Source organism: Poromitra crassiceps (assembly GCF_964638095.1).
Source record: "Poromitra crassiceps genome assembly, chromosome: 1".
NCBI classification, from domain to species: domain Eukaryota; kingdom Metazoa; phylum Chordata; class Actinopteri; order Beryciformes; family Melamphaidae; genus Poromitra; species Poromitra crassiceps.
Genome location: NC_139623.1, coordinates 119,140,060 through 119,152,659, shown reverse-complemented (window position 1 = coordinate 119,152,659; position 12,600 = coordinate 119,140,060). Strand labels below are relative to the sequence as shown.

Sequence of the window (12,600 nt, the reverse complement as noted above, 5' to 3'; positions counted from 1 at the left end):
AAAAACCTGGCCTCGACCCCAGCATCCCAAATAACTTCCGCCCTATCTCCAACCTCCCCTTTCTATCAAAAATCCTCGAACGAGTCATCGCATCACAGATCAAATCCCACCTTGACACCAACAACCTGTATGAAATATTCCAGTCCGGCTTCCGCACACAGCACAGCACCGAAACCGCCCTCCTCAAAATCACCAACGACATTCTCCTCTCCGCAGACTCCGGCTCCCTCACCATCCTCATCCTCCTTGACCTCACCGCTGCCTTCGACACCATCAATCACTCCATCCTCCTCTCCCGCCTCCAGCACTCCATTGGCATCACCGGCACCGTCCTCTCCTGGCTCACCTCATACCTCTCTGACCGTCACCAATTCATCTCCACCAACAACTGCAAATCCTCCACTGCCCCAGTCACTCACGGTGTCCCCCAAGGTTCAGTACTCGGTCCCCTACTCTTCATCCTCTACATCCTCCCCCTCGGTCAGATCCTCCGCCATCACGGCCTCCGTTTCCACTGCTATGCCGATGATACTCAACTCTACCTGTCCTCCAAAACCATCACCCCAGCCACCCACTCCACCCTCTCTGCCTGCCTCAGCGACATAAAAACCTGGATGCAAAAGAACTTTCTCAAACTAAACTGCAATAAATCCGAAATACTCATCATTGGCCCCAAGTCCCTCACCCGCTCTGCTCAGAACTTCTCCCTCACCATCGACGGCTCCATCATCACCCCCTCCGCCCATGTCCGCAACCTCGGTCTCATCCTCGATCCCACCCTCTCCCTCCTCCCCCATGCAAATCATATCACCAAAACTGCTTTCTTTCACCTCCGGAACATTGCCCGCCTCCGCCCCTCCCTATCCCTCCCCGCTGCTGAAACTCTCATCCAGACTCGATTACTGCAATAGCATCCTCTACGGTTCCCCCCACAAAATCATCAACAAACTCCAATACGTCCAGAACTCCGCTGCCCGCCTCCTCACCTCCACCCGCCGCCGAGACCACATCACTCCCGTCCTCCATAACCTCCACTGGCTCCCAGTCAAATACAGGATCAACTACAAAATTCTACTCATCACGTACAAAGCCCTCAACAACCTGGCCCCCCCCTACCTCTCTGATCTCCTGCCTCGCCACGTCCCTACCCGTAGCCTCAGGTCCGGAGACACCAACTGCTTGACGATCCCCAGGACCAAGCTCCGGACCTGGGGCGACAGGGCCTTCTCAGTTGCCGCACCCACCCTCTGGAACACTCTCCCCAGCCTCATCCGTCAATCTCAGTCCATAACATCCTTCAAACAGGCCCTCAAGACCCACCTCTTCAACCTCGCCTTCTCCTCCTAACCTCACTCCACTCTACCTACTGTCTCCACTTTCCATGAATGTTTCTAAATTAAAGTATTTATTTCTGTGTTTCCTGTAAAGCGACTTTGAGTATCTAGAAAAGCGCTATATAAGATTAATGTATTATTATTATTATTATTATATATATATATTTTTTTTTGTCATTTGTGTCATAACGAATAATATTTACATGTCTGATGTCAATACAGTTCAAAATAAAAGAATTGAGAGCGAGTTCTGCCTGAGATTGTGCCCTTTACAAAAATTGCCTTTTCTCCTGTTTTTCTTCTCAGAGAGACCTTTTGGGTGAAAACAGGGTGTATATAAATGGCTATAAGTAGAGTACAGAACATGCTAAAAGCTCACTTTTTTTTTTCTGGTGAACCCAGAGACGTACATCTTAATTTTGAGGTATTGCAAATCACTTATGTGCTAATAGATAATTTACTGTGGGTCTTGAAAGATGACCAACAATTATGAAAATCTTTGGCCTGTGCTAAATATTGGCAGTCCTAAACTGGCCATGAATGAGTTAATATCCCAGTCTTCTTCTGTTTACCACGACGGGTATTGTGCTGCGTATTTACCATGGCATTATTTACCGTGTGTAGCCCTATTATGTAGGCTGCTACACGGCATGTCATGTTTTAATCTGTTTCCACTGCACGTATCACATTTTCCTTTTATCGATACACCCGACTTTTCCACCTCCCTCAAGCGTGAAAACTTTTTTGCGCAAAATGAAATTTTGCATAAAAACAGGTGGATGGAAACCCGACTACTGTGTCCTGGAAATACAGGAGCACTGTGACAGTCTGCATCTGTATAATTAAAAAAGATCACTAATCCTTATAACATATGATTACTGTCCTTTCTGACAGAAAGGCTGAATTGTATTGATCACGCTGTAAGAAAACTGCAACCAAATAACAACATGGAACCAATAACCACTAATGCAAACTGTACTGCATGGTCAGAATTGATCGGAACACATCTAGTGTATCCTGATGTACTGTGTGGGCAACGTTAACTTGGGTGGGTAAGTGCAAGTTCAATGATATCTGGCTTGAGAACAGTGAATTTAGTGCTTGGATGAAGCTGGTTAAAAATAACAAATTTGAAGCACCTTGAACACTCGAATAAACAACTTTGGGTATAAAGGTATCATGGGAAGTCTGAAAAACAAAGTCACAAAAAGCCAGGAGCAAACACCTGCCATCGCCTCATAGTAGTTTTCCCACTTTCCCAGAGTCAGAAACAAATACATGCTTTCAGACAGACCTGTTTTTCTGTATTTGGTGTCAACACATACCAGACTATCTTGGCTCAATTGTTGAGTGGAAATGGGATCAAATAACATAATCACGATGGTGGTGGTGGGGGGGGGGGGCTCTGTCCAAGTGTCAGCGTCTGAGGGGAGGCTCACAGTCTCAGACTTTGAAAACCCCTGCTGTACAGTAGTCCATTTTGTTGTCTCCATCTTGTAAATTTGATCTGGATTGTTTGGATGGCTGAGCTAACTCCGCTCAGCTCATCTGTCTCCTCATGTGTGCAGATATTCAAGGACATGCCGAGTTCGAGCGGGTCGACCAATCTGCAGCTCAACCTTCCCCCCAGGAGGAGGAGCACGGAGAGCAAGGTCCCATCCTGCAGCGAGAGACCTCTCACTCTCTTCCCCACTCCCACACATTCCCTCAAAGGTGAGCTGGACGCTGCCAGCACAGCGTTTCCCTTACAGGGTTAATATTGTGGCATCTCGCCCAGGTAAATAGAGTACCATAGTTTCTTGCACCTAGTTTGTAGCATAGATACAATCATTCTGTGTGGGAACGCCCACAAAAATGTTACTACCGCTGGCGCGCGAGACTAGATGGTGGGGTAAACCCCCCCCATATATCTCAATGGGCTGACTCACCAGCGGAAGGTGCTGCGGCTCTACACTACAGGATTGCGGATTCAAAAGCAGGTACTGTACATAGACGTCTGTTCAGATGTTACGTTTACTGCCCGGGTTGAATCCCTGATCCTGTCTGCCTGGGCTGGGCTAGAAGCTAAATGCTAACTTCTGCATTGGAAGAAGGGGAGGATTTACCCCACATTGATTCATTGAACACGTCTATGATGAGATACTGCCTGTATCTATACTGTAGCCTCGATAATCAGATGGAAGTGTTGCAATGCCATTTGTTTATACTGAGAGACTTTAGTGCCTGAATAACAAGTCATCAATAACTCTCCTTCCAAACACTGCTGTAGTAAACTGACAAGCTGAGGAAAACACTGTGCTATCATGCAAACACACAAACACTCAAATATACAACACATGCTAACAAACACTCAAACATATGTAAACAAAAGTCACTTTCAGACATGAACTCCGGATCAGGTCAGGGTTGCTTCCCCTGAGCTTGACCTGGATGATACTGTTTTGTATGTAGCAGCCGTATGTATGTCCAAGACAAATTTCCCTTGGGATAAATAAAATAATCTTGAATCTTGAATCTTGAATACGTGAAGTGTACCCTTTCAGACATGAGGCATGTTGCTTTCATACATGTGGAGCACCTCCGGGTGTAAAGTAGAGGGGGCGGGGTGGGGGGAATTGGGGCATAACGACTGACTGACCACACAGCTGCACTTCATGCATGGAAGACAGCAGTCTAGGCTCCAGCCTTAATGGCACAACATGAATCACATTCAACAAACGAGCAGACATGCAGTCTGATAACAAGTTGCTAAAAATAGCCTACAAAATGGGCGATAATTGCCCACTAACATCCGCGCATATAATCGTTTGCGCATAACGCTAATTAATTAAACAACCCTAACTCACGGCCAGATGCATCGATTTCCTCAAGTCTGATGTGGCGGCGAGAGTTCAGTCCTAAAATGCATCAACCCTGCTAGAAATATAGACAATACAGGAAGCTAGACGTTTTTACCTTCAAAATAAAATCTATTATTTATTACTTGGTAAACAAAAAAACAGAACAGTTGACTCACTACGGGTTAAAATCAGTGCCCAATTCAGCCTCCCTCTTTTTGAAGCCTATGCGGAAATTGCATTCTTTCAAATGGCCAGTGGGGGGTGCAGGAACATACATTCAACTCTATGGGAAACGAGCCAACTTCTGTCTTAAATAAACACTTTTCAAATTAGTTTATGGTCTGAAAAAACGATTTCAAGTATTTTTCATGCTCTCACGCGCTCCGTTTTCTAAATTATAGCCCCATTTCGAGGAAAATTGATGAGAAACATCGGATAATAAGAACAGTAATACTTCCGACTGGTAGAGGCAACAATGTGCCGCAAGGCATCAGATAGCAAGTAATAGTTATCAAATTATCAGAAAATAGCGTTACTTTATGATATTTTAATAATGTTAGTAGACACACGTAACTATGTAGATACCATACATCTAACGTTCATAACATGGCGGACCATTTAACGTTATCTATACCGTTAGATAAAGCCTTAAGCCTTCTCTGTATTCAGACCATTGGATTCAGCCCAGAAACCGGAGTACGTTATAAACGTTATAAATATAGTCACGTTATAAACAACTTACCAACGCTGGTGGTCCGTATGGAAACAGTGTTACTCAAAATAGTTAAAAGTTAAATCAATTTGGTCATTCAGTGGCGTTTTACTGCAATGTAAAGTAAGTAACGTTAGCCGCTAGCATTAGCCAAAGTAGCAGACTATACCCATAATGCATTACGGCGATAAGAGAAACAGGGCAAATTTGGAAACTCCCCTGGCAGCCGCTAGGGGCAGCCGCCCCCTCTCCCCGTACTTCTGTGTAGAATTAATCAATTCAATCAATCAACGATGAACAGGAAGCGGGAGATTCAAGCCTCATTTTCTGCTATTAAATCCCAATCAGCTTGCTTTATCCAGATCTATTATACTATCAATGGTTAAAATGGACTCTTAGAAGGCAGCAGATCTTTTTCCAGGTTATCTCTCTTCTGTATCTTTCGGATCACACACACAAAAACATTACACGTGCATTTACTTTATTTAATTGCCATTGTTGCGAAGGTTGTACCCGGAAGTTTCCGTTTCATACTGACTGACTTGACACTGCTTGGATTTGGTGTTGACATTTTGAGGTTCTGCTGCACGTATCGTTCACAAACGCTGTGTATAATAAACGTGAAACCAGCGCATCATGAACGCAACCAGATCCAGATATCCTACCTAGCGATGTCCAATACTGGGAAGCAGGATGACCCTCATGTCCAAAAATGCTCTATTTCGAAGGTGGTGTTGTTGCATGAAGCTTTGCAGAAATAGATCAAACCCAGCGTTTCAATCAAGCAACACGTAGCCTGTTGGCTGACGACACATGGAGCAGCTCCAGCTTCATTTGGAAAAACTGAAACTGCATGATGTTTGCGCACTTGCTCATTCACATTGACTATTAGCTCAGGTACTTTACAGCATTCTAGAGGGGAGGGGGACCAATCCGCCCATTAGACTAGGTATGACCCAACCCATTCTCACTCCGAGCGCGTAGCATATTGACTAATGTGGGAGCAGTTGCCATAAGCGTCAAAGATGACTTCCATGGGTATACATTGAGTTTAGTCGGAAAGCCCAAGTCGTTTCATGGGTCGCTCAAGGGTACCATGTTAGTAACAAGGGACGGGACAAAGCGTCAATATGCTACGTGCTCGGAATGAGAACGTGTTGGACCTTAGTCTCACAGCCGGAGCGTAGGAGGGTCGCAGGAGCGCGCATAGCTCACCAAAATGTGTTCATACATACACCGCCATCCGGATGTCCTCTAGATAACTCCCGAGTTCCAAGGCATGTCTGAAAGCGGCTAAAGAGACATGGAAACAACACACAGACAAAAGCAGATGCAGACCTACAAGTATGCACGCACCAACACACTTCACCGCCTCAGACACTCAAACACACAAGTGCACAAACAAACACGCTCACATACACTGACAAGTGCACACACAACATCCAAGTAACGAGACACAAAACAATCACTATTCCCATGTACACACACACAAACACGAATAAACACATGCAGAAACAGACACAACACACACACAGACAAGGCAGTGTCACAGTGGACAGAATCAGAAATTAACCTTATGGCCTCATCTCCCAAGAGCTAATATTAGTTTACATAGATTTTTTCATAGAGGTATGCCACCCTGTGTATTTTTAGTGCTATTTTGTCTTTTTGTGTATAGATTCAAGGAAGTGTGTGACTATATTGTGAGATTTTAGAGTTTTAATTAATCATTTAAAAAAATGCCCACGGACTGATACAATGGATATGTTTTGTCGTCCTTATGTTACTTTTTTTTCATTTTTATAGAACATACAAACAAGGCAAAGGCTCAGACACAGGAAAAGAAAGAAAGAAAGAAAAAAATACATCATCGACATTCATCATTATCCTACAACTTGGTGCTATCAGCCGCACAAGGTGCTTATGTGCTTGCAAGAGACAATGCGCATGAGATCACAACATTTTGAACGAGTTGGTTCTCAGGGACCTGAGTCTCTCCATCTGTATTACAGAAATCATGTCCATCAGCCACACCTGAAAAGAGGGTGAAAAGGAGGACTTCCATTCCTTCAGAATAAGTCTTTTGGCAACAGTTGTCCCCAGTGTCAGATATTGTCCTTGTGTTCCTTTTAAACAACGCCACGATCCTTGACTGTCTCTACTTCGTTGGATTCATCAGTACAAGCATGGCTACAGTAATGGAAGAAATGTGTTGATTGTCTTTCTAGACTAGATATCTGATGTGGAAATGGACAATATCCTGTTACTAGTCCTAATCTAACTGGTCTGCCAAAGTGGCCGCTAAGTTACATTACCTTTCTACCGCAGACAAAGAGACAATTTACTGGTCGACACAGTGTTGTAGTTGAGTCGAGTCAAGTCGGACTTGTTAATTCATCATATTGATTTTTTTTTTATATAGGCCCTAGTCATTTGGCATACAATATTGATAGCTATATTGACACAATGCCATTATTCAATTTCATGCAAGAACAGGCATGTGTGTTCCACCTACATGTGGTTCAGCAGGCTAAAGGTCTTTGCACACGGTCTGTTTTTTTCGTATGCGTTTTTTTAATCTGTCATCTGAAAACACGGACGGGTCAAACAGCTTATTGCAAAAGGCTATTGACTGATGTGAAAAACTTTAATGACAGACAAAAGTGTCGGAGTCAGTGTGTAAGGCCATGTTTCGACGACAATGGTCTCTTCATAAAACGGCAAACTGTCTTTGTGTTGTCACTTTTGATTTTGCATTTTTCCACAGCGTTTGTGATAACAATTTGCCTGCAGTCTGATCAAGTGAGCCAGAATAACATTGAAACTTCTGGTTAAAACCTTCACAATAATGGCATTTAAATAAACTAATAGCCTTATTGATGCATGTGGCAACATTTTTATGATGTGATCCGAAATACACAGAAGACATATAGAACACAGACAACTAAAAGTCAATTTTAACATGATGATGGCCCTCATTTTTATTTACCCAGTTATAAATTACTGCTTTTATTTTGAAGGTAAAAATGCCTAGCTTCCTGTATTCTGTCTATTTCTAACGGGATTGAGTTAGCTTTATAGGAGTAAACTTTAAATGAATTTTCCACATGATGGAGTGACAGAGAAGTCATGAATGGTAATAAACTGCTCCAGATTTGGTCCATTACAGAATAAAAACCCAGTAATGCCCCATAAAAAAGACCTGTTTTCTTTGCAGCACAATTGGAACATGAGGAAATGTATCTGGCCATGAGTTGTCTTCAATTATTTAATGCAGGAGTGATTAATTAATATGTGCGACGTTAATAGCGGTCACTTAAAGGTCCTATCCGTAAATTCAAACTATTACTGACACCGGTGGCCGTTAGAGTAACTGCAGGCAGCATGTGAACGAGCTGACGCGTGGGCACCATACTCAAACGCGCACAAGCAGCTGCCTGGCAACAGCAGACTGTTGGTTGCTTTGTAACGTTAACTCATAAAAGTCACTTGAAAACGCCAACCTGGACAATTTATCGGTCAAATCAGCCTCGAGATGCCCAGGAAGGATTCTGGATGAATTATCGGACGTTATTGTGGCATGTTTGGGGAAATGGATAAGGATATTCACGTTAGGAACTACCCTGCTTCCCCTGTATTTTACGGTACCGTGTAATGCCTGGAATTGACCAAACTGAACAGTCAAACAATGTTCCATAAGAATAACAGTAACGTTAGGCATATTTACGACTGTTACATTCATTATCCACACAAGACGGTAAAGTTATTGGTGAAGCTGAGTGGTCATTTCTATAAATGTAAATCAATATTAGTTAGCCGCGATTAGCATCAAGCTAACGTTATAATAATGTGCAGTCTCACTGCAGTCAGAGCCTTGTCCCCCGGTACCGTCTAATACCTGGAATTGACCAAACTGAACTGTCAAACAATGTTCCATAAGCATAACAGTAACGTTAGGCATATTTACGATTGTTGCATTCATTATCAACACAAGACCATAATGTTATTAGTGGGGCTGGTGGTAATTTCTATGAATGTAAATCTATTAGCTGCGTATAGCATCAAGCTAACGTTATAATATTAGGCAGTCTCACCACCGCAGCTAACTGCAGTCAGTCAAACAATGTTCCATGACCATAAGCATAACGGTAGTAACGTTATGGTATCACGTTATGGTATATTTGCGACTGTTGCATTACTCCACACAAGACAGTAATGTTACTAGCGGAGTTTCTGACCAGGTGGTAAATCCATTAGCAAGCAGCTAACGTTATCTGGTCAAAACCACATTACAGCAACTACAAGCAGCAAGGTCCCTCCATGAACCGAAAACACAGTCCCGACTCTAGTTTCCCCCCGATGCCGGTCACATTGCTGCTGTCTGGCCAGATGGGCTTCACTAGATGAATATTTATTTATTTTTGTGTGGATTTTTTGTTGGAGTCTGTGTTGTTGTTTGTTTTTGTCATTGAGATATAATATGTCGATGGTTTTTGCTGGCAGCCAGCGACGAATATAACGTTAGCCACTTCCTGTTAGCCTCTTCTTCGTTGGTATATTTCCGCCAGAGCCATGAGGACAAGAGGCAGGCTCGTGAACACGCAGAACGCCACATACGCCAAATATGCCGCGAAAGTATAACCTGCGACCAGCATGAAAATCTTTGCAATGGGTGGACGCAGAGACACGTGGCTGGGCTCAATTTTTACGTTACGGAAAGTAACGGCGCATTCACTCACTGGTAATAGAAAACACTTTGTGAACATTTATTTTCTGGCAAAACTTACGAATAGGACCTTTAAAGGACGGCTTTACCGTGGGGAATATGAATATATATCAATCTCACGCCCCTAAGGTTTTAGAATCCGTTGAAATTATTTGAAATTGGAGCTTCACTGCCTGACCTATCAGGCATCTCTCACATTTTTAGGGAAGCCGGATGACGCGTTACGCGTCACCCGGCTTCCCTCCCCGCTTGCGGAACTCGAGGGCCTATGAACTACAAGTCTTGTGAGCCATGGTCCCGCCTCTAGAGGTCCTCCACGCCCCTTCAGAGCTCTCGACGAAAAGCAAAAGGCAGCCATCTTGTCCACCCGCATAGCATACTGTAGCTAGGTTAGCTTTCCATAGCTCCTTGCCAAGATCTCTGGAACGGAAGCACCAAAAGACACGGGACTGGCGGCATTGGAAAGCTCGTCAAATTTTACATCTAGTAGTAGGTGAGTTGAAGTAACGAAATCAACGCTGAGCAATGTACCCATTTTTACACATTTTTACAGAAAATAGTTACAACATCAGATGCGCGTAACTCCTACGAAAATGCCTTAAAATGCATGAATTTTTTTTTATGAAGACATCTCCCGACATATATACTACCGTTTACATTTGGTGCAATTTGGAGGCAATTTTATTTTCGATTTATTTCTTCTTCTTTGTATCTTTTATTGTCGAAGCCTTCTTCTTTTTCTTCTTCTTTGAGTTTTATGGCGGTTGGCAAACATATATGTGCATTACCGCCACCTACTGGAGTTTGATATCAGCCAAATGCCTGAGGGGTGGGCATGAAAACGAAGGCCACGCGAGCCCAGTGCATTGTGGGAAATGGAGTATTTCGGGTCCCCGCACCCGCCCCTCCCCTCCACCACCCCCCCCCCCCCCCCTCCACACAGAGTGGATTTCTGCTGATATCTCTGGCGGGAAACAACCAATTTCAAAAATTTCAACGGATTCGAAAACCTTAGGGGCGTGAGATTTAATATATATTCATATTCCCCACGGTAAAGCCGGCCTTTAAAGATTGTGTGTTTTTAGCAGATCATTATCATGTTTGTTGAATGCCAATGTGATTAACTTGCCATAAGGCTGTATTGGGCTAGTTGAATGCTCATATTGTCTATCTCTCTCGTAACGGGACAAGCCTGTCTTTTATTGTCACACGAACACCACAATACATGCATGCGGCCACAACACACTCATGCTGACGGTGGCCGGTGAAAAGTGTCCTCTGCATTTAACCCATCCAGGCATGTCCTTTCCTCCGGGGGGCAGGCCAGGAGCAGTGGTCGCTTTCTCGTACAGCGCCCGGGGACCAACTTCGGATGTTGTCGTCACCGTTGGGGGGTACGGGGAGAACATGCAAACTCCACACAGAGAGAATGGCCCTTACGACGAGATACCCCACCTGGGCAGTGGGCACTGAAGATATGGGGGGGAACACAACCACAGCGCCCACAGTGTCCCAGGCGAGAATCGAACTCAGGACCTTCTGACTGTGAGGCGACAGCTCTACCACTGAGCCACCGTGCCCCCATCATATCATTGTCTTCCATGGCAAAGGGGGGCTGTGTCATCACCTGAATTGCGTTTCGCCACTTTACACAGCGACAGTAGGGGCGACGTTACCAAATAATTCCACTCTGGGACCTGTTTTCACTTTTTTTGCGGGCCAAGAACGATGTTGCCTTGTAAAGGGAAGGCACTAATGCTAAAAATGTTTGCCGTTTTATCCAAGGAGCATTGCCATGTAAACAGGGCCTGAATGAGAGTGACACAACACGAAAAATACGGACTTGGTGTGCAAAAGCCTTCCGGACTCAGACTCGGACTCAGGTAATGGGAACTCGACTCGGACTCTTCTTTGGTGACTCGGACTCGAACACTGGGGACTCGAGACTCAACTCGGACTCGAGCTATAGTGACTTGACTACAACACTGGGACGATGACACCAAAGAGTTTGTGAACCCATCTTGCCCACTGCAGGTGAGAAGAGGAACAGCGTGGTGAACTCAGGTGGCGAGCTGCAGCAGCCCGTCAGCACCAACTGTACGAGCAGCAGCAGCAGCAACAGCAGCAGCCAGGGCCGCACCCCCAGACACAGCCTGAGCAGCCAGGAGGGGGAGCCGGAGAGCAGGCAGAGCCAGAGCCGGCCCAGCTCGCTGTGAGTACCACACACAACAACACACACATCCACTTTATTTACGTAATAGGTTTCAGAAGTAAAATGCGGCTGCACTTTGGCCAATCTGGGAGGCGACTAATGAGACTCTTTGACAGGCGGACGCTATTTCAGGGTTTCCGGTGTTGAGCAGACACTCGCGCCAAGACTTACAGTGGAGTGGGTGGGCATATCTGGGAGCGCCTTAAACTGGTGTGCCTCCTACCTCAGGGAGAGAAGCTTCTCTGTGGCTGTGGGCCCTTTTAAGGCCGTCTCCTCTGCCCTTTCATGTGGCGTGCCTCAAGGTGCCGTCCTTGCGCCATTTTTCTTCAGTCTATACATGCTCCCCCTGGCCTTTCTCATCAGCAAATTCCCAGGTATCTCTGCTACGCTGACGACATCCAGCTGTACTGCTCCTTCAAGCCCGACAATTTGGGGAAACTCACAATTTTACTGGAATGTCTCTCCGTCATTGAAAACTGGATGGGGAGAAACTTCCTTCAACTCAACGCTGCAAAGTCCGAGGTGCTGATCGTAGCCGCCGACAACATCGCCTCCAGAGTGTCCACGCACCTGGGGGCTTTTAAAGAAAACGTGCGCACGCACCTCAGAAACCTGGGAGTCATTTTTGACCAATCAATGCACCTGGACAAGCATGTCAAATCCCTCACCCGCACCTGTTTCTTTCACCTCAGAAACATTGCAACACACATTTCTCCTTCAAAACTCAAACACACTGAGGTACTCTCCTCTCTTACACCATCTCTAAATCGACTCAA

At 44.9% G+C, this 12,600-nt stretch overlaps 1 protein-coding gene across 1 annotated transcript in view; it reads left to right on the top strand.

Annotated features, from left to right (window-relative positions):
- LOC310785637 (rho GTPase-activating protein 26-like) overlaps positions 1-12,600 on the top strand; it is a gene marked incomplete at its 5' end in the record, with an annotated part of 276,223 nt that overhangs the window by 213,489 nt on the left and 50,134 nt on the right. The window contains 2 exons of the mRNA XM_083646781.1: positions 2,903-3,047; positions 11,647-11,824. Coding sequence (XP_083502907.1) covers positions 2,903-3,047; positions 11,647-11,824 — 323 coding nt within the window. The remainder of the gene's footprint in view (positions 1-2,902; positions 3,048-11,646; positions 11,825-12,600) is intronic.